The sequence below is a fragment of the Micromys minutus genome, assembly GCF_963924665.1.
Source record: "Micromys minutus genome assembly, chromosome: 2".
Lineage (NCBI taxonomy): Eukaryota > Metazoa > Chordata > Mammalia > Rodentia > Muridae > Micromys > Micromys minutus.
The window spans coordinates 52,392,808-52,414,474 of record NC_137971.1 but is presented as its reverse complement, the minus strand read 5'-3'; the positions used below and the strand labels follow the sequence as shown (position 1 = coordinate 52,414,474).

At 47.3% G+C, this 21,667-nt stretch overlaps 3 protein-coding genes and 1 pseudogene across 4 annotated transcripts; 2 read left to right on the top strand and 2 right to left on the bottom strand.

Annotated features, from left to right (window-relative positions):
* Positions 1 to 1,256: 1,256 nt before the first annotated feature.
* CFL1 (cofilin 1) lies at positions 1,257 to 4,467 on the top strand. Its single transcript, XM_080911852.1, has 4 exons — positions 1,257 to 1,377; positions 3,161 to 3,468; positions 3,806 to 3,882; positions 4,049 to 4,467. The coding sequence occupies exons 1-4, from the start codon at positions 1,375 to 1,377 to the stop codon at positions 4,159 to 4,161; spliced, it is 501 nt and encodes a 166-aa protein (XP_080767978.1). The 5' UTR covers positions 1,257 to 1,374; the 3' UTR covers positions 4,162 to 4,467.
* A 1,140-nt stretch (positions 4,468 to 5,607) lies between these two features.
* SNX32 (sorting nexin 32) lies at positions 5,608 to 21,419 on the bottom strand. The gene is made up of 13 exons (XM_080911569.1): positions 21,281 to 21,419; positions 8,929 to 9,033; positions 8,593 to 8,703; positions 8,368 to 8,489; positions 8,088 to 8,211; positions 7,852 to 7,956; positions 7,622 to 7,727; positions 7,468 to 7,543; positions 7,226 to 7,265; positions 6,601 to 6,687; positions 6,345 to 6,504; positions 6,183 to 6,268; positions 5,608 to 5,989 (listed from the first exon to the last, which is right to left on the bottom strand). Exons 1-13 carry the CDS (start codon positions 21,338 to 21,340, stop codon positions 5,936 to 5,938), a joined length of 1,236 nt encoding a protein of 411 aa, XP_080767695.1. The 5' UTR covers positions 21,341 to 21,419; the 3' UTR covers positions 5,608 to 5,935.
* On the top strand, positions 11,199 to 12,083 carry LOC308417425 (large ribosomal subunit protein uL10-like; annotated as a pseudogene). The gene has a single exon. The product of its transcript is annotated as a large ribosomal subunit protein uL10-like (transcript).
* Positions 13,601 to 14,518, bottom strand: LOC308416944 (non-structural maintenance of chromosomes element 3 homolog; the record flags this gene model as incomplete). Its single annotated transcript, XM_080912055.1, has 1 exon — positions 13,601 to 14,518. The coding sequence occupies one exon, from the start codon at positions 14,516 to 14,518 to the stop codon at positions 13,601 to 13,603; it is 918 nt and encodes a 305-aa protein (XP_080768181.1).
* Positions 21,420 to 21,667: the final 248 nt, after the last annotated feature.

The window sequence follows — 21,667 nt, the reverse complement described above, 5'->3', positions numbered from 1 at the left end:
GGCCGGGGGCGGAAGAAGCGCGTCTCCAGGGTAACTGCGTAGTCCCACCCCCGTTGCGCTGGGAAACTGCGAGTCTCAAAAAAGGTGGAGCTAGCCTTCCCTTTAGGCGGGGCACTTGGGAAAGGTGGGGGGTCAAGCTGTGGCCTCCACCCGGAGCTCCAGCAGCTTAGCCCTTGAGTGCAGCAGAAAGCCCCTGACTACAACCCCCGGCATCCTCTGCTGCCTCACTCCTGGGGTAGCGCCTCATTTACAGCCTTTATTCTGCTTGGGGAGGTCAAGGACCCCAGTCTCCTTTGCCTCTGACTTGTTTGCGACCTTGCCCTCTTTTTCTGCAGTGTGAGGCCATGGTCATTGTTTGAGGTCAGAGAAATTTTCCCGGAGTTCCCACCCCAGTTTGTTTTAAACTCATGCTTTCATAGTGATTCTCCACAGTCTTTGTGTTAAAAATAATCATAAACCTATCAACCCAGGAACTAAGTTTAAGTATTCCCTTTCTTGTATCTTGGTAAAGGAAATATAAAGAAATCTTTAATGCACAACTCTTCATCTTTCCCCCATGAATTACCAATTGATCTAAGAATTTGTCAAATGTTTTTAAACAAAGCCAAAGCTCTCAACCTTTTTTTTATTGTATTTCCCGTTTTTAAAATTCCTATGAGGCTTGAGAGATGGCTTAGGGGTTAAGAGCACTGACCGCTCTTCCAGAGGTTCTGAGTTCAATTCCCAGCAGCCACATGGTGGCTCACAACCATCTGTAAGGGTGTCTGAAAACGGCTACAGTGTACTCATATAAATAAATAAATCTTTTAAGAAATTCCTATGTTGAAATTTCACTACACGGGAGCATTTCTATTGGCTTGAAGACACCGTTATACTTGTGGTTCTCTTTTCTTTGGGAGAAGAGCCCAAGCGATGATTCAGAAAAACAAAATCTTGGTTTTCAGGAACCATAAAGAACAACAACAAAAACCCATTTCACTTCTGGGATAAAGAGAGACTCAAGTAGAGAATTATTTTCAGGTCATTCTTTTCAAGCGATGGGCCTCTCGAACAGAGCGTTTTTCTGGTCTATTGCACCAATGAATGGGCTCACCCTCGGTGCAACAGCCCACGCCTCTTGGCCTCCGCCTACTCTGCGTCGCCTCAAGCTCTGCGGAACCCGGTAGCAGCTAGTTCTATTTCGGTGCAAAATCCTCGTACTTCACTTCCCGTCGGCCAGCGCGGCGAGCGCCGGAAGGCCGCCCCGCCCCTCATTGTGCGGCTCCTACTAAACGGAAGGGGCCGGGAGAGGCCGCGTTCAGTCGGATCCCGGCAGCAGCTGCGGCGGCTCTGTTTTTCAGCAGCTCTTTCGGTCTCCCTTTGGTTTCCGGAAACATGGTGAGCACTAGGCCACTGCGCCCAAGGGAAGCAGTTTCGTGAGCGGTCGCTTGCGCGCCGGGCGGGGTGGGGGCGGCAGAGAAGCGTTCTTAGTATCCCATCCCCCAGCACCCCGAGCGAGATTAAGGGTCTCATTGAAGGGCAGGCCGCGCGTGCGCGCCTGTGGGCGCTGGGAAGGGCCGGTTCGGACGTCGCTCGCGCGCCCCCTGGCTCCTTTCCCCTCCCCCATTCGGCTTTTGCGCCAGCGCGGACACTGGCCGTGGGGGAGGGGTCCGATGTGCAAAGCCTCGGGCAACGCTCGCTGGTTCTCGATGGCGCGCGCTGGACCTGAGCACGAGGCTTCCAAACCCTGCCCCGGGGCCACTAGGGAAAAGCGCGCGAGGTGTCGGCGCGCGCCCCACCCAAGGGCCGTTCCTTTCCCCGCATCATCTTCCTCTGCGGATAGGTTCGTCTCCACAGCAGGTGGCAGGGATTCCGCCGTCTGGGAGGGGCGGGGGCGGCGTGGCTCTTGGAGATGCTGAGGCATCCGGGAACCTGATTGAGACGTTGGCTCCTGAGGCTCCTTGCAACCCAAGTCATAGAGTGGGTACTATACAGACTATCGCCCCACTTCTAGAAAGAGCGATTACACACTCCCTTCTCTATTCACTGTACTTCGGGTTAGAGCCAGAACAGCGCGTGCGCACATGCTTGGGCCCTGCCATCCGGGCCTCAGCTCTAGGCGAGCTAGGCCTTTTGCTGCTGTGCCGGATGGAACCGAGGGTGGAGCCGCGTTTAGGGAAGTGACCGAGGCGGGTACCGCCCGGAAGCCACCCAGCTCTTATGTTTAGCCTAAGGGCATGGAAAACTTGCTTGGAGAGACTGACCCAAGCTACCTCTCAAAGCTGACTGGGCTCACGCCTATTCCTAAAGGCTATTCCTAGACGTTAAGACATTGAGGTCCTGCGGCTTGGCTGCCTCTGGGATACGAGTGTCTCTTGGGGAGGCCCTGAACCTAGCCCAATCTTTCCCCGCCTACTCCGGAAGCGGGTGAATCACGTGGCTAGCTTCCTCTGTAGTTCCATGGAGGGTTGGTTGTAGATTTCTGATTGGGTCATCCTCCTGGGCCATACAAAGCAGAGTTTTCAACGATTTGGGGCACTACAATTTGACCTATTTGTCAATTACTCTTTTTGTTTTAAGGACTCTTACCACTCTTGGATGACAGGGAGTTGTCCAGCAGGGCCTTAATTAAAGGTTGTAATTCTTGCGTTCGGGAGATCTTGGCAGGGAAGAGTGTCGTTTATACAATTACTGCATATGAAGGCTCTGATGGGCTTAATGAACTGTTGAGCAGCTGTTGGTGTCTTTGTGAATTTGTTTTCGTGGAGATGAGACTATGGCCCAGGAGTTTGGTCCTTTGTATCTGTCCTAAGTTGGCATTTTAATCAGTAACTTTAAGGTTCCTTGAATCTGGTGTTCACAACTCAGCAAAGGTTTTTGTTTTCTTTTTGAGCTAATTTTTTAGAGACAGGATTTCTCTGCATTGCCCCTGCTATCCTAATAAGTACTGTTTCTAACATTTATGGGGATGTTGAACTAGATAATTGGATCTCTCGCCTGCAGGGGATTTGTTCTAACTAGTTCGTAGATAATAAATTGGATAGGAAAGGGAAAGTTATTAATTTGTGTGGGGTTGAGAGGTATTTATACCTTTTGTTATCCTGACTGAGGTTTCCTGTAACTGGAAAGAATACCCAGAATCCTTTCCCTTACAAGGCATATTATTTGATTTGTCCCTCAGGCCTCTGGTGTGGCTGTCTCTGATGGTGTCATCAAGGTGTTCAATGACATGAAAGTTCGCAAGTCTTCAACGCCAGAAGAGGTGAAGAAACGCAAGAAGGCAGTGCTCTTCTGCCTGAGTGAGGACAAGAAGAACATCATCCTGGAGGAGGGCAAGGAGATCCTGGTAGGAGATGTGGGGCAGACTGTGGATGACCCCTACACCACTTTTGTCAAGATGCTGCCAGACAAGGACTGCCGCTATGCTCTCTATGATGCAACCTACGAGACCAAGGAGAGCAAGAAGGAGGACCTGGTGTTCATCTTCTGGTGAGCTCTTTACCTTCTTATTCTAGCTCTCCTGCCTGCCTCTTCCTCTTTTCTCAGAGCCTAACAGAAATCATCCCTGGTATTGTGGAGGGAGGGTTAAGGTTGTAACAAAATCTCCCAGTGAGGAACTAGGCATAGTGATGGTACCCAGCTTGAGGGAAGCAGAGGCAGTGAGTTCAAGGCTAGCCTAGTCTACAGAAAGCCTACCCCAATTCAACAACAAAAACCAGTGAGGAACTTGGGAAAAGAAAATCCCCAGTAGAGTATCCTAAAGGTTTCTTTTATGGAGTCTTCTCTTCTGGAGATAGCTTCAGCCTTTTCCTTGCTTTGTCTTCAGGGCCCCTGAGAGTGCACCCCTTAAGAGCAAAATGATCTATGCCAGCTCCAAGGATGCCATCAAGAAGAAGCTGACAGGTATGGATCCTTCTTTGTATGCACTTCTGTGTGAGTCATGGCAGTAGTTTGAAATAGATGACAATAGCTGGGGAACCTTCTTCCTGTCATCTGCTCTGATGGCTCCTCCTAGATACAGTCTCCTACCCAGTGCTTCCTGCTCACTGTTCTCCTTTTCACCCTGTAGGAATCAAGCATGAATTACAAGCTAACTGCTACGAGGAAGTCAAGGACCGCTGCACCCTGGCAGAGAAACTAGGTGGCAGTGCCGTCATTTCCCTGGAGGGCAAGCCTTTGTGAGCCACCTCCAGCCCCCTGCCTGGAGCATCTAGCAGCCCCAGACCTGCTCTTGGGTGTTGCAGGCTGCCCCTTTCCTGCCAGACCGGAGGGGCTGGGGGGATCCCAGCAGGGGGAGGGCTATCCCTTCACCCCAGTTGCCAAACATCCCTCCCACCCCCTGGACCGTCCTTTTTCCTCCGTCCCTGACGGTTCTGGCCTTCCCAAACTGCTTTTGATCTTTTGATTCCTCTTGGGTTGAAGCAGACCAAGTCCCGTCCTAGGCACCCAGTTTGGGGGGAGCCTGTATTTTTTTTTTTTTTAACACACCCCTACTCCTTATTCCTCCCTGTCCCATGCTGCCAACTTCTAACCACAATAGTGACTCTGTGCTTGTCTGTTTAGTTCTGTGTGTAAATGAAATGTGGAAATGACCCTCCCTGCACCGGCTGGTCCCCCCCTCCCCTTGATCTTGGCCACTCACAGAAGCAGGACCAGTAAGGGACGTTCAATTAAAAAAAAAAAAAACAATAAAAAGGCTAATTAACAATGTGGCTTTTGGGCCTGGGATCTTGGGGACCCTGTGGTGGGAGATGGATCAGTGGTTTTCCTGTGCTGTACCTTAGCTCAGCTCCCAGCAAATACATCTTTTTGAGGTGGGGTACTACAGTTAGTGCCAAGGTAGTTGAATAGGGCAGTTGGGCCCAGAGTCTCACCTCAAACTTGTTGGTGGACATTGAAGTGCCCTGAGCCCCTTTCCACCTGTGGGCTAAGGACAGTTCATTTGGTTCCTCTTCTGGGATGGTTGACTCGCCCTACTGCCAGGTTTAGTGGTGCTATGACCAGCTAAATTGAGCCTTTGGCCTTCAGTCACAAGTACATTTAGGGTGGGTCAGCGGGTGGAGTCTAGGACTTCAGACCCAGGTATCAAGCCCCACCTACTGTTACCCAGCTAAAGCCTTGATCCTTTTGCTTGGATATCTGGATTTTGCCTGAGCTGGGTTTCTTACCTTGCCCCAAGTTTGGGAAGATTTCAGGAAGGGGGTGTTGAGGGTGGAAGGGATTTAGGGGTTTTCTTTAGCTTTATTTTGAAATGGTTTCTCTGCTGGAACTAAGATCAGCTTGCTTCTGCCTCCAGAGTGCCAGGATTAAGGTGTTCATTACCACTGCCTGCTTTTTTATTGGGGTTTTATGTTACATGTTTCTTTGGTTTCTTACAAAGACCACAGACCCATTAAGACTGGCTGTTGTAATCTTTTTAGTATAAGAGAAGACAGACATAGGAAGAACACTAGTTTTTCTGTGGTGCTGGGCATTGAACCCAGGGCAGGCAAGCATACTGTATCTGAGCTATAGTAACAGATTAGGAAACTGAACAGACTGAAGGAGATGCATCCCAGATGCATGGATTTAATAAGAGCTGAGTGGTTGTATGGGCTCCATGTCTTGGGAAAGTAAAGGCAAGCCAACTCCTGGCAATAAAACAGGGCTGTTTATTTCTGAGGAGCAGGTGGGGATGCCAATGAACTCTTCAGAAGCCAGTGACTGGATGGAGATGTGGAACTTTGACTCAGCCTGCTGTAGGGAGTGCTAGGGTCCCTAGGAATTCTGCTTACCTGTGGCCCCTGTGTCTCCTATGCTGCCCTGTCAGGCAGAGCCAACTAACTACCTTTGGGCATGGGTTCCCAAGGAAGAATAAGGGTGTGGCTAGTGGCTGCCGTGGTAGGGAAGGGGGCATCTTTACTGGGAGAGGGTAGGAGACTGATCAGATGTCATGGAAGAGTAGTGGCAGATTTCACTAAGGCTCTCCCTTAAGGGCAACAAGGGTGTTCTGGAGAAGCAGGGTGCTGGCCTGCAAGAGAAAAGACCTCGGTTGACATTCCTCAGCTTTCATGCTCCCCTCCTACCACCCAAGGAAGAGAAGGGACACAATGGCTATCACCTTGACCCCAGCCCTGGCTGTACACTGCTGCCCCTCACCACTACAACCCCGTACCTTGGTGAAAGAAGGGAGATGCAGAAGAGCTCAGGCAGTGAGCACTCACCTTGGCATGTTTGAGCTCCAGCTCTGCCAACTCAATGAGATTCTTACGAAAAGAGGAAACCCGGCGAGACTTGAAGTCCATGAGCTCTGGGGAGAAGAGTGATAAGGAGTAAGGACAAGGGTGGGTGTTTACTGGGGGGTGATGCCAGCCTTCAGGACTCACCCTGTTTGGCTGAGTCAGAGAGGCGCTCGAATCGCTGGCAGCACAGCTGTTGGTGGCTCTCCGCTGGCTGCACTTCCCGGTTCCTAGTCCGAGCTTTGTCCAGAGCTTTGTTAGCATTCTCATAGTCAGCCAGTGCCCGAAGCCGCCGGTACAACAGGTCCTAAGGTCATCAGCAGCTCAAGATGACTGTTAGGAATTTTGCTGCCAGCCCTCTATATGGCCTTCGTCCCTGAGAGTACCCAGGGCCACTCCTCACCTTGGCTGCCTGTGAGTCACCCATGTAGTATCTCAGCATGTCAGACAGCTTCAGGTCCTCATCAGAGGCTACCCGGCCTTCCAGCTTCTGTATGAGGAAGGTGAGACTAGGAAGGGGGGGCTTGTAAAAGGAATCTAAAGGGTTAGAGGGGTCTCTACATACATACCCAGAGGATTTTATAAGTGTTACACATCAGGCTCTGCGATTAAAAGTCAGGCCAGGGAAGTGGGCGCATGTGTGCAAGTCTGGTGAACCATATGTTCAGTAGGGTACATAGGTGAAGCAGATCTCAAAAGGCCTATAGGGCAAGCTAAGGGCTTTGTATCTTGGTAGGTTCTGGAGTGGACAAGGTCCCTGCAGGCCCTTGAGCACACATTTCTTAGAGAATGGCATAGTGCATAGATTTCTTGGGATGCATCTCAACATTAACAGAATGTTGGTGGCTCAGGACAGTCTCCCAGAGGTGCATGGCATACCCCTGTGCCTTGCTCCCACCCCACCTCTCGCCGTCTTACACTCACTTAGAATGGCATGCTTATTGCACGTCTTCGTTCTGTGTCTTTGTAAGCCAGTCTAGAGCCACAGCTCTCTACAGAAGAGCCTGAGTGTAGAAGGCAGTACTTACTCTCAGTCGTTCAAAGAGCTCTGCCAGTTTCAGGAAGCTCCTGGAATGTGGAGGGCAGGGATCTGGGGCAGCTCAAGGCCTCCCTTCCCTCACACCCTCCTTGGAACCTTTTCTCCCCTAACCCTTTCAGAAGCTTCTGCACAACCCCATCCCACCTTCCAAACCTGGATTTCTATAGCATGCATACCGCATACCACTTGTGAGTACACACAGTATTTCAGCCTTGGCGTATGAATCCTCACCTCTTCAGTTGGTTGACTTCCTGGGTTCCAAGACTGCTCAGTGCAGCAGAGATAGGGATATAGTTGTCTGCCAGACCTGCTGGAGAGCAACCTCAATTAGAGCCCCTAAATCTGCCGCCAAGCCCCACCCATGGTGTGAACCCTCAACTCGTACACTTGTGGGAGTGCATAACACGGTCGGCCCTCTGGCAGGTGTCTCGGATTCGGGTGTGGTATTCTACTAGGAAGGTCCTCTCATGCTCAAAGAAGTCATCTACCTCCTAAGGGTTGGAAACAGAACACTTCTTACCCAGGCACCAGGAGTGTGGCAGTGCCAGCACCCAGTGTGTCACTGTTTCCTGGCAACACACTCCATTAATGGGTTTCCCACAACCAAAGGGTCACCTTGAGTCCTGATATGCCAGTGATGAGGACTTCATCTGCAGACCTGACGATGCTCCTCAGGAACCCTCCCAAGACCTCCTTCCGGTTCTTCTCTCGAACACTCAGCTAAGCACACGGGAGGGCAAGATGCTCTGGTCAAGTGCCACCCACACTGGAAGCAAACTGGGTGACATCATCAGGCCTGATTTCCCCCACCCTGGTCTCAGATGTTCAACTACCATGTTCAAACAGCTTACATCCTGATTGTATTCCAAGAAGACAGAGAAGTTGTGGTCCCGACGCAGGGTAGGATGGGCTGCCAGGCGCTGCAGGAAGACTTCATGCATTGCAACAGTCTTCTTAAAGATGGCCAAGTACTCTCTGTAGGAGCATGAACAGCTTGGCATCCACACTGGGCTCCATCATGGTAATTACCCCCTCAAAACACCTGGGGCCACAGGTCAAGGTCTCAGGACATCATCTATCATAGCTGGGGAAGAAACCCTGGAGCGATGGGGTTGGGATTTATATACTCACGCTTCTAGCTCCTGCTTCATCTTGGCAAATTCTTCTCGGGTGATGGAGCTATTGCCCTCACCCAGCTTCTGCAACTTTTCTCTTGAAGCCTCAAAGTCTGGCCTGGGAGGGGCTGGGGGAATCTGCTCAAAGGAGGAATGGATTGCCGAGGGACCGAGGGACCGTCACAGCCTTCTGTCCTAACCCACATTCCCAACCTCCCAGCCCAGCCCAGCCCCTCCTCACGATGAGGCCGGCGTACTCTTCATTTTCCACATAGGTGTCATGTAGCCAGATGAACTCTTCATGCTGCCGAACCACTGAGAACTCAGGCTGGGCAAAGTGAGGGAGACCACTCTGGAAGTCCAGAGATCTGCGTGAGATCCCATCTTCCCCAAAGCTGTCATCACCAAACCTGCTGACCACCCAATTTTGGCATTCCCATCCTAAACCCCATTTGAGACCTGTTTACTCAGGCAATCAGCATTCAGGGATGATACTTCCTAAGGGGCTAAAAGTTGTGCTGGCTCTGCCTCCCACCCCAGGCCAGCTGTCCACCTCCTAGCCAACAAGCTACCTTACCTTGGTTTGCACAGTGAACTTCACCTTGTCTCGCTCACTCACAGCATCAGAAATCTCCACCTGTAAGGGACTGTCCCCCTGCAGATCCACTGACGTGGAGGAAGGCTGTGGAGCAGAGAGGGCAAGTTGGTTGGCTGAAGCCTCTTTGTCTTGCCTCCTCTCTGGAGATCCTGCTCAGAGTGTACCATTACTAACCAAAGCATTTCCCCTGGCTCCCGTCCTCAGAGGCAGGCAGAGGGCATCCTTACGTCCTACACACCCCTACTTCTGTTGAATATAAGAGCTGCTTCACTGTAAAACCTTCATGGGGTAAATAATGAATTCTAATCTAGATTGGGCTAGAGTAAGATCCTGTCCCAAGCAAAATAAAACAGCGAAGGTAGAGCTGTAGGTAAGAGGAAGCGTTCAAGGCTAGCAGATGTCTGACAGTTTTTACTTGGCCATATTAGTAAAGGTGGTACAGGAAGGCATGGCAGTAGTACTGAGTTTTTACCTTTTGTTACCCATTGAGCAATATTTTATGCTTTATCAGGGATTTTTTTTTTTCAAACAGTATCTGATTACATAGGTCTGACAGGCCTGGAACTTGATATAGTGACCAGGCTCGTCTTCTGTCCTAGTAGTCTTGTCTGCCTTCATATTGGGATTACAGGCAACAAGCCACTGTCCCTAACATCCCATGTTATTATTGTTACTACTACTGCTACTATCATCACCACCACCATCATCATCATCTTTCCTATAGTGTTGGGCATGGCTGAGTTCATGCCTGACACTTGCAAAGCAAGTGTTCTGCCATTGAGCTACACTTCAGCCCCATTTATTTATTTATTTATTTATTTATTTGTTTGTTTGTTTGTTTGTTTGTTTATGAGACAGAGTGTCTCTGTGTAGCCCCCTGGCTGTCCTGGAATTCTCTGTAGACCAGCCTGGCTTCAAACTCAGAGCTCTGCCTCTCCCGTGCTGGGATTAAAAGTATGTGCTTCTATACCTGGATCTACTTATTTTTATGACTTATTATAATACCTTGCTGTGGTTTGAATATGCTTGGCTCAGGGAGGGGCACTATTAGGAATGCCACAGCCTTGTTGGGGAAGGTATGGCCTTGTTGCAGGTAGTGTGTCACTGTGGGAGTGGGCTTGAGACTACTCCTAGCTGCCTGGAAAACAGTCTGTTTCTGGCTTTCTTTGGATGAAGATGTACAACTTTCACATCGTCCAGCACCGTGCCTGCATGGACACTGTCATGTCCCCACCTTGATGATAACAGACTGAACATCTGAACCATTTAAAGCCAGTCCCAATGAAACATTTTCTTTATAAGAGCTGCCTTGGTCATGGTGTCCCTTCACAGCAATGGAAACCCTAAGACACTTGCTAAATTTGCCATTAGTGTTCAGACTCTTTCAGGTTTACTATTAAATAATCCTATAAGTTAAGTTTTACTCTTTCTTTCCAGCCTTTATGTCTTTGTTTCCTGCTTCTGACTTACTGGCCCTCTATGACTGCAACAGATATGGTGATAAAGGAAACCCTTGGCTGCTTATGATCACAGACAATGACTTTCCAGCTGGCTGTGGCAGTGCAGACCTTCACTCAGGAGGTACTGGCAGGAAGATCAAGACTTCCAGCCTATAATTGTAGGCAGAGTTCAAGGCTAGTTTGACCCTCATGGAACTGTCTCACTAAAAGAAAAGAGAGCTGGAAAGTTGGTGAGACAGCTCAGTTGGTCATGCCACGTGCTGCCACGCAGGATGACTCCGATGTGACCTCCAGGACCTATATGGTAGAAGTTGAGAATTGAGTCCCTCCATTTTCTCTCTGACCTCCACATATTTGTCTTGGCACAGTCACCCCCACATTTTGTAACTAAATGGGATAAAATGTGTAAATAAGAGGAAAATTGAGGTTGAAGAGATGGGTCAGTGGTCAAGAGCACTAACTAACTTGGGATCAGTTCTCAGCACTCACATACTTGGAGTTTGTAACTCCAATTCCAAGGATCTGAAACCCTCTTCTGACCTCCTGTGGGCACCAGACCGGCATATGATACACATAGCTACACGAAAGCAAAATACTCAAACACATAGACTAAAATAAACAACAACAAAGTTTAAAGAAAAAATGCTTTCAGAATTCAGTGCTGGGGCCCAACAATAAGGCTAGGCAGTTACAGCATTTGTTTTGAAAGCTTAATGGAGTTCTTGCCAGGCATTCTCATTCCAGTGACATTGTCTTTAAACCCTATGTGGCAATCCCTGATGCACTGCCATGATACCCAGGGAAGACAGGGTGACCTGGAAGTCCAATTACTTCCTTAAGATCATCCAACTTTTGGATGATTACCCAAAAGCAGAGATGTAGCAGATCCACATGTCCCTCCCAGAGAAGGCTGCAGTGCTCTCCATGATGAGCAAGGCCATCAGGAGGCATCTGGAGAACAACCCAGTTCTGGAGAAACTGCTGCCTCACATCTGGGGGGATCAAGGGCTTCGTGTTCACCAAGGGGGACTGCACTGAGATTAGGGATATGCTGCTGGCCAATAAGGTGCTCGCTGCTGCACGAGCTGGTGCCATCCCCCCCCCCCACCACCACCACCGTGTGAGGTCACTGTGCCTGCTAAGAACACTGGTCTGGGGCCTGAGAAGACCTCTTTCTTTATGTATTGCCACTAAAATCTCCAGAGGTACCATTGAAATTCTGAGTGATGTGCAGCTGATCAAAACTGGAGACAAGGTAGGAGCTGAACATGTTCCTTCTTTGGGCTGATCATCCAGAAGGTGTTTGACAATGGCAGCATTTACAACCCTGAACATCATTGAGCCGTTGAGATGAACCCTGCTGGACACCACTAAGCAGACCCTGCATTCTCGCTTCTTAGAGGGTGTCCGAAATGTGGCCAGCATCTGCCTGCTGATTGGCTACCCGACTGTTGCCTCAGTGCCTCACTCCATCAATGGGTACAAGCATGCCCTGGCTTTGTCTGTGGAGACTGAGTACACCTTCCCACTTGCTGAAAAGGTCAAGGCCTTCCTGGCTGATCCATCTGCATTTTCGGCTGGGCAGCTGCAGCTGCAGCAGCCCCAGCCAAGGCTGATGCAAAGGAAGAGTTAGAGGAATCAGATGAGGATATGGGATTCGGTTTCTTTGACTAATCCCCTCAAAGCAGCCAAGTCAGCCTGCTTAATCTGAGAAAGATGGAAGTGAAGGCTTGCTTCTCTTTAAAAAAAAAAAAAAAAGGAGCTACATAAAGGGGGAAGGAAAGATAACTCTACAAAGTTGTCCTCTGAGTAGCATGCTATGGCACAGGTACACACATACACGCATGCACAGAGCAAATTTTTAGAAAACAAAGTTCAAACAGGTGTTTGTTCATGCCTTTTATATTAATGGAGCTTCTTAGGTGGCTGCTGATTTTTATCAAATTTCTCTCCCTCTCTCAGGATAATTATGTAGATTTTTCTATTATTATGCTTAAATTTTTTTATTTTGAGGTTCATGAGATGACTCAGCAGTTAAGAGGTCTCTTCCAGAGGTCTGGGGTTCAATTTCGCAGGTTACAGCAATCTGGAACTCCAGCTCCATGAGATCCTATGTCTTCTGCACCCGATGAGAACACTGTGCATACTTGCAGACAAAGCACCCTTAGACATAAAATTAAAAACAAAGAGAACTGGGGTTCCAGCATCTGACTGACTGCAACTCCAGTTTCAGGAGACCCAATACCCTCTTCTCAAATCTGAAGGTACTTATGTTCATATGCATGTACACACAGATACAGAATTTTAAAACTAAAATAAATATTTAAATTAAAATGGTTTATCATTATTATTTGGTTTTGTGAGACAGGGTATTGCCATGTAGCTCAGGCTGGCCCAAAGATACATAGCTCAGGCTAGCTTCCATCCTTAACTTTCCTACTCTGCTTCCAGAGTGCTGGGATTACAGGCATGCCATCAGCATGCCTGGCTTTTTGCAGCACTCTGGAGGAGGAAGATAAGACGTTTGAGACAAGCCTGGGTTACATGAGACTCTTGTTTAAAAATAACTACTCTCCCCACCCCCAGGCGGGGCATCATACACCTTTATTCCTAGCAATTAGGAAGGAGAAGCAGGCAGAGCTCTGTGAGTTCAAGGTCAGCCTGGTCTACAGAGTATTTCCAGGACACAGAGAAACTTCTAACTAAAGACCAAAACCAAATATCAGCAGACATGACTCAATGGGTACGGGTGCTTAGCACCAAGCCTGATCAGATTCTCGCTTCACACACAGTGGAAGGTGAAACTGGCTCCCATAAACTGTGCTCTGACCTCTACATGTGCATGGTACACACAATACTTCTAAAAAACAAAAACAAACAACAACAAAAAACAAAAAAACCCCACGATTCCCTTACTCTTTTTTTTTTTTTTTTTTTTTTTTTCTGAGACAGAGTTTCTCTGTGTAGCCCAGGTTGTCCTGGAACTCACTCTGGAGACCAGGCTGGCCTTGAACACGGAGATTCACCTGCCGCCTGACCCAGTACAATATTATAGAATATCACAACTCTAAAAGAAGAAGTAAACCGAAACACATCTTAAAGATAATACATTTTAATTGTGGAAATACGCTCCTTTCATCTCCACACTCCCTGTTCTTCCAGCTTCTGCTTGAGAATCCCGGACATTTACTTCAAGAGGTCTGGGCTGGACCACTTGGCTCAGGTCTGATCCTACGCTGCTCATCAGCCAAAGCTTCACAGTATTGGGTAGGCCAGTCTTTGGGATCTTGATTGTGGACTTTGGCTATGAATTTAAGGACTTTCATCTTGCTGGTTTCCAGATTTGCTCGTGGACCCCACTGGAGCTCACAGTCCACGGGATCTGTGTGGGGTATCCGCCGGGACTCCAGGTAACGTTGTCTCACGAAGTCTTCAGTAATAAGTTTCTTCGGATCTCCGAAAACGGAATGCTTCTTGGTGGGGCACACTCCCAAACGATGTAGAAAATCCCAGACATCGGATTCTGGGATGCTGTGGCCATTCATAAAGATGAGCCCTAAAATAATCATCAGGAGACCAGTGGTGGGCGTTCCCTGGTAGCTTCTCAATTCACCATCCTCCTCCATTGGCTCCAGGGCGTTGATGAGGATGTAGGCGTTGCTCTTGGGTTCGAGTTCCACCAGCTTGTACCCGAACACGTAATGGAGTCGTTCTGCAGCTAGCTTAAGCAGGTCTGGGAAGATATCCTTGTAGTCTCGGATGACGTGCTTCAGGATGCCCGACCGCTTGATGGGAATCTTCCTCTGGTCCTTAATCAGCAAGAACTGCACCAGCTCTGCCACCTTAAGCTCCAGCTGCTTCTGGGTCCGGAGCTCCGGGGCGGAGGTGGCCTGGGCCTGACCAGAGGTCAACGGCGGGGCACTTGGGGTGTCCTGAGAGGCATCGGGGTGTCCAGATGTGCTCAGGATTTCTCCAGAGACACTCGCACAGCAGTTGCTGCTGCGTCCTAGCTGGACACTAGGGTAGCTCCTGCTCCTCGTTTTTTGCAACATGTGACCAGGAGGAAGAGCCGCTCCTGTAACCGGCCACACCGGACAACTAGGGGTCATCTGCACGGGGCACACGCGCGCGCGTGTGGAGGGAGTGGGGACATGGGAGGAGGGGTGGAGCCAGGAGACAAACCATGCTTCCTAGTTGGATTTGTGCTGGATCTTATAGGCTGGTATCAAATGCCTAGCACCTTGCAGTCTTCCATTCTGAAAGAACTACCATCCTGGCATATTATCTTATTAATTTAACTTGATCATATTTTACGGTCTGTGGCCTGGTTTGTTCTTCTCCTTTCTCTTATAGTGCTACGGATGGAACCCAAGGTCCTGGAACAGGCTGGCCAGCAGCTATCACCAAGGCTTTGGTTTTATGAGGGCAACAGGTAGCAGTCAGAGGGAGCTGGTTCCCACCTTCCACCAAGTGGAACGGGGTTGAGCTCAACTCATCAGAATTGGCAGTAAACTGCCACTGAGCCAAACTGGCTGCCTGCCTTATTCTCCGGAGTGTCTGGAACCCGTACAAACCATCCATCAAATCTGGCCTCTTTTCTCTTAATGCTTTTGATCATTTTGGGGCTAGGGTGATAAAATATACATGTTTTGGCTCTTGTTCGTTGGAGAGGATGACTACGTAGCTGATGATGTCCTCACACTCACTCTTCACGTTGCCTCCATCTGCCAAGTGTTGGCCAAATACACCTAATTTAGAATATCCCATTTGAGGGCCAACAAGATGGCTCAGAGGATAAAAGCACTCATTGGACAAACTTGGTGACTTGAGATTGCTTTCTGGAATCCAATGCGGGAAGAGGGAACAGAATCCCAAAGGTCATCCACTGATCTCCACACATCTCCCATGGCAGGTGTTCTATATTTCTCTACCCCCCCCCCACAGTAATAATATATAAAACTAAAACTAAACCCAGGAGCTGGAGGGATGGGTCAGTGGTTAGGAGCATGCACTGTTCTTCCAGAGGACACATAACCGCTTGTAACTCCAGCTCCAAGGATTCCACGCATCTGAGAGCACATGAACTCTTGTGTACATTTCCACACAGAGACACAGGCACACATATCATTTAAAAACTGAACCTCTTTTTTTTTTTTTTTTTTTTAATTTAAGCAAGGCAGCATTGGCACACACCTTTAATCCCACCACTCAGGAGGCAGAGGCAGGAGGATCTTTGAATTGGAGGTCAGTCTGGTTTACAGAGTGAGTTCCAGGACAGCAGAGGCAACACAGAAAAACAAAGCAAACAACAAATTTTAAAGCAATTTAAATTTTAAAATTTAAATTTAAACAAATTTTTAAAAATTTAAAGCAGGGGGCTGGAGAGATGGCTCAGCAGTTAAGAGCACTGGCTGCTCTTCCAGAGGTCCTGAGTTCAATTTCCAGCAACCACATGGTGGCTCACAAACATCTATAATGGAATTTGATGCCCTCTTCTGGTGTCTGAAGACAGCTACAGTGTACTTATATATAATAAATAAGTAAATCTTTAAAATAATTAAAGCAATAAAGATTCCCACTGGAGCCATCATTCTTGAGGTACAGGCCACTGGCACTCGGGACATTCCTGCTTCGTGGCTGTCACCACTGCTCAGCTCTCCTCCTGGCAGACTGCTAACCAGAAATAAGAGAGGAGTTGTGCTTCTGTTCTGTTCTTAAGTAATTTGGGGGGCCTGGAGAAATGGCTCAGTGGTTAAGAGCACTGGCTACTTTTCCCGAGGACCTGAGTTCAATTCCCAGCACCCACATGGTGGCTCACAACCATCTTCTGGCCTCTATGGGCACAAAGCATGAATGTGGTGTGCATACCATACATGCGGGCAAAATACCCCAAACCCATAAAACAAAAGCATTTAGGCAGTGGTGGCTCATGTCTTTAATCCCAGCACTCAGGACACAGAGGCAGGGGGATGGATCTGAGTTCCGTGCTGTCCTGGTGTACAGACTGAATTCTAGAGCAGCCAGGGATAAAAAGAGAAACTCTGTTACAAAACCCAAACCAAATCACCACCACCACCATCACCACTACCACCACCACCAACAGTAATAATAAAGACATTATCTCTATAAACCAACAAAAACAAACAAAAAGTCTAAAACATTTTTTAAAATTATATGGCAAAAATGGTGGCCCTTTGATTAGAGGCAGGCAGATCTCTGTGAGTTCAAGGCCAGCCTAAACTTCTGGGCCCTACAGGCACTCACATGTACACACATGTGCATATACTCTGACACAAAGACATTCACATAAATAATAAAGATAAATCTTAATTACAAAATTAGAAAGGAGACAGACAAGACGCGCTGAGCCTGGTGTAGAGGCACTGAATCTGTAATGGCAGCATTCGGAAGGCTGAGGAAGGAGGGTTATGGAGAAGTCAAGGTTACCTGGCCTTCACAGTGAGGGAGAAGAGCGGGGGTTAGAGAGCTGGCTCAGCATCACAGTACCTTGCTGTTCTTCCAGAACAACTACAGTTCCTGGCTCCCACATTGACGGCTTATAACCCTTTGTAACTCCAGCTCCAGGGGATCTGATACTTCTGGCCCGAGGGCACCTGCACTCACATGCACATACAACATGTAGACACACAAACACACCCCTACACTTTAGGATCTTAAAAAAAAACTCAAAAAGCTAGGAAGTTGGGGAGATAGGTAAAGTACTTGCTATGTAAGCGAAAAGACAGGCCTTGGGATCCCCAGAACTCATTTAAAAGCCAGGTAAGCATGGTACATCATTTATAACCCTAACTTATAGCAAGGAGAGACTGAATACTCAGAGTAAGGTGGCTAGTCAGCCTGGTTCAAAAGGCAAACTCTGGGTTCAATTAAGAGACATCAATGGAAAGCCAGCAAGGTGACAGAGCAGTTAAGAGCATTTGACTGCTCTTCCAGAGGACCGGGGTCAATTCCCAGCACCTGCATGGTGGCTAAACCATGGCAAACAACTGTCCGCTACAGAGAAGTCTGGCTTCCTTCAGCACTGATTGCACACAGTGCACAGACACACAGACAGACAAAACACTCACACATGTGAATAAGAGTAAATATTTTCAAATAAAGGAACATTAACTTCAGGTCTCCACACGTACACAACCAATATACATTTGAATACACACATAGGCAAAAGACAATGGGATCAGGAAGAAATACAAAATAAGACGGTAAGTTTTTAGTTTGCTAAGTGGGGAAGTTCAATAATTGTGAATGGTATAAATGTTTCAATTAAAAGTCAAAATTCCATCTGGGTATAGTGGCTTAAATATGTGGTTTCAACATTTAAGAGACTGAAGCAGGAAGGATTACCAAAGTGTGAAGCAGACAAGATTATATAAGAAGATCTTATCTCAAAACCACAAAAGTGACATCCCATACTTTAAAATAAGCTAATACCTTTCCTTTTTATTAAAAAAAACTATTATTATGTTATCTTATGTTATAAGTGGTTTGCCTGTATGTATGTATGTCTGTGAATCATGTGTGTGTCTGCGAAGAACATACAGAGGCCACCCGATGCACACACACACACACACACACATTCTCTAAATAAATAAATATGTAGATAGATTAAACATAATACAAGTTTTAAAATAAACAAAGTTGTGGTACATGTCTTTAATCCCAGAACTCAGGAGGCAGAGACAGGAGGCTGATCTCTGAGTTCTAGGTCATCCTGGTCTACAGAGTGGATTCCAGGATAGCCAGCGCTATGCAGAGAAACCCTGTCTCAATAAAAGTAGTAGTAGTAGTGCTGGACCTAATAATAATGATAATAATAATAATAGTAATAATAATAATGAGGTCTCCTTAAGCAAGTTTAGCCCAAATAGATTAGGTAATTTTCAGGGCTTAGACAAATTCCTTGAAAAATGTGTAACCTTATCAAATATGAGACAAGCATCTGTAGACTAGCTTCCAGGAACTGAATGTGCAATTGGAAACCTCTCCAAAGTTATCTCTAAGTGTAGATATGTCCATAGCTAAGTACCTTGGGGCAGTCAAGGAAAAAATCTTTTTTATTATATTTATCTGTCTGTGTGCACATGTGTGCCTGCACAAGTGTATCATGGTTGCACATGAAGGTTGGAGGACAGCTGGGAGAGGTCTCTCCTATCATGTTGGTCTTGGGATCAAACTTAGGTTGTCAGGCTTGATGTCAAGGGCCTTGACCTAAAGAGCCATCTCACTGGCCAGAAATGTCTTTTTTAGTTTTTTCCAATTGACACTTTTTTTAAACATATTTTTAGATACAGTGATGATAATTTGGTATATGTGTGTAATGAGAAACAGTCAGATCAGGGGAATTAGTATCTCCTCTTTCTCCTTCCTCTTTTGTCCCTCCTCCTCTTCCTACTCCCTCTACTGTCCCCCCTTCTCTTCTTTCTCCTCCCCCTCTCCTCTTCTTTTCTGAGGCAGGATTTCTCTGTGTAGCCCTGGCTATCCTGGAACTCAATCTGTAGACCCAGCTGGCCTCGAACTCACAGAGCTTCCCTGCTTCTGCCTCCAAGTGCTGGGATTAAAGGTGTGAGGTGTGTGCCACCACTGCCCATTGCATTTACATCTTAAAGACTTGTCATCTATGTGTTGAAAACTTTTAGATTTTTTAAATTTATCATTGTTGTTTTGCTCTTTGTTTTATTTGAGCCAGTGCCTCCCTCCGTGAGGAAGGCTGGCTTCTATCTCCATATGCAACTAAGGATGATCTTGAGCTCCTCATGACTCTCCTGGATCCCAAGTGTGAAGGTTTGTGCCATTACACTTGGCTCCAGTGTGACATCTGGATATGTGCATCCATTTCAGACATTTATCATTCCTTTGTGCTGGTATGTCTCATCATCTTTTTATAATTTATTTTTTATTGTCTTTAGTAAGATTAATCAAATACTATATAATATTGCACCTTCTCCCCTATTATTTTCTTACTTGCATTTATTATCTTCATCATCATTACTGATTTTTTTTTGCAGTGCTAAGGCTCAAGCTGAGTTTGTTGCCAGGCAAGTAATATTTCACTAAATTACTCTTTAAACAGCAAGTCCTTTAGTGTTCCTTTTAATGCCTCTTCATTTAATTTAAAAGTTGTATTCATGTATTATGTGTGTGCACATGAGTATACACATTTGAGTGCAAGCACCCAAGAAGGCCAGAAGAGGGCACCAGAGTCCCAGTAGCTGGAGTTATAGGCAGCTGGGAGACTCCTAATTTGGGTGCTGAGAACCAAACTCAGGTCCTTTGCAAGAGTAGCAAGATCTCTTAACAACTGGGTCACCTCTCCAGCTTGGCTCTACAATTGAAAGATGCCCTTTGTGAGGGCAGCAGCATTTAGACTAGAGGATGAATATTAAAAAGAACTTTCAGAAAATATTGACTGTACAAGTCTGGGCACACTTATCAGTTTAATAACATACTTTCAGAACTGATTTTCAGTAACCCATTTGATAATAGCACCCACAACAATACCAATAAGTAACATTTTATATTTGGCCTTACAATACATTAGGTATTGTTCTAATAAATAAATTTATGTATTTATGACAGAGTCTCACACTGTAGTTCCATTGGGCCTTAAACTTGTGATAATCTTCCTGCCTCACCCTCATAAGTACTGGGATTTCATCTGGCTTCTAATCACTTCCTAAGCACACACACACACACACACACACACACACACACGGCATGTATATGTAGATACATCCTTCTACTTTTGAGACAATATCTCACTGTAAAACCCTGGCTTGCCTACAACACTCTATGTAGACCAAGATGCCCTTGAATTCATTGAGATCTTTCTGCCTCTGCCTCTCTGCCCCTCTGCCTCTCTGCCCCTCTGCCTTTCTGCCCCTCTGCTCCTTTGCCTCTTTGCCCCTCTGCCTCTCTGCTCCTCTGCCTCTTTGCCCCTCTGCCCCTCTGCCTTTCTGCCCCTCTGCCTTTCTGCCCCTCTGCTCCTCTGCCTCTTTGCTTCTCTGCCTCTGGAGTTCCAGGATTAAAGGTGTGTCTCACCCTGCCTGTCTCTCTCTCTCTCTCTCTCTCTCTATATATATATATATATATATATACATATATATATGTGTGTGTGTGTGTGTGTATTTCTAATATGAACATATATAATAAACAGAAAGCAATGGCCAGACTGTCTTATTCCTCCAAATTCCACTTGAATCCCACGAGCCACTTGGATTCTCTGACACAGAGAGCCAAGGCAGGCTCTCTGCCCTCACTCCCCACCTTCAAATGCAGGCAGACTAGGTCTTTGCTACAGTAGGACCTCTTGTCCCTGGTTCCCTTCTTGATATCTATCTCTACTTTGACCCACTCTGCTTGGTAGCTGCTTGAGGGAGATGTGACTTCCAGAATAGACCACAGCAGTTCCGTTTCCTATCCTGTCCAGCTCACCACACTCCAGTCCCCAAGTGTGAATTTATGCAAATCCCAAAACAATGAAGATCCTCAATAACTATTGAGTGAGGCTGAAAGAAATAAATGAAGAATGGATGGATAGTCTTACAAATATATGAACACAGATACACAGGTGAGCCTGTAAATTCAACAGGACTCTCTAACCCTTCTCAGTCACTTGCAGACTGCCTTGTTCTCCGCCATCAAGACAGTACTGAATTGATTAGGGAAGAGGGGTGGAGGTGGGACAGTGACGGGTCCAATTCCATTTATGCATGCTGGGAAAAAAATCCTGATTATCTTTGCATCCTCAGTCTGCCCCTATGCAGGGGCCTTAGAAGCGCCGCATTCCCTTGCTCAGGTATGGTATGATGAAGTGAGGTGGAGTAGGAGGAGGTTTTATTTCCTTCCTTTACCTTACTCTCTTTTCCAGCTTCCTGATAATGCTCCTCCATGGTGGTCCTTAGCTGGGACATACAAGAATCCTATGACAGGCCACGGCACGCGCGTTCCAAGAGCTTGGATGAGGGAACCTTGTAGGGATGCTATCAGCTGACATTGACACTAGCTGCCGCCTCCCTGGGTGGGTCCTATTGCCCACAGCTGTTCCTTCTGATTGGGCACCAGTTTTACCACATGAGCCTCTCTATTGGCTGTGAGGCCTGTCAATATTGCGTGGACTTTTAAGCTGCAGCAGAAAGCCGGTCCACTATAGGCCAGGGCCTGAGGGGCTCTAGGGTCACAGAGGTCACGTGCCGGTCCCGCGGGTGGACCCCACAAACCCGGCCGTTCCGGGCCCCGCC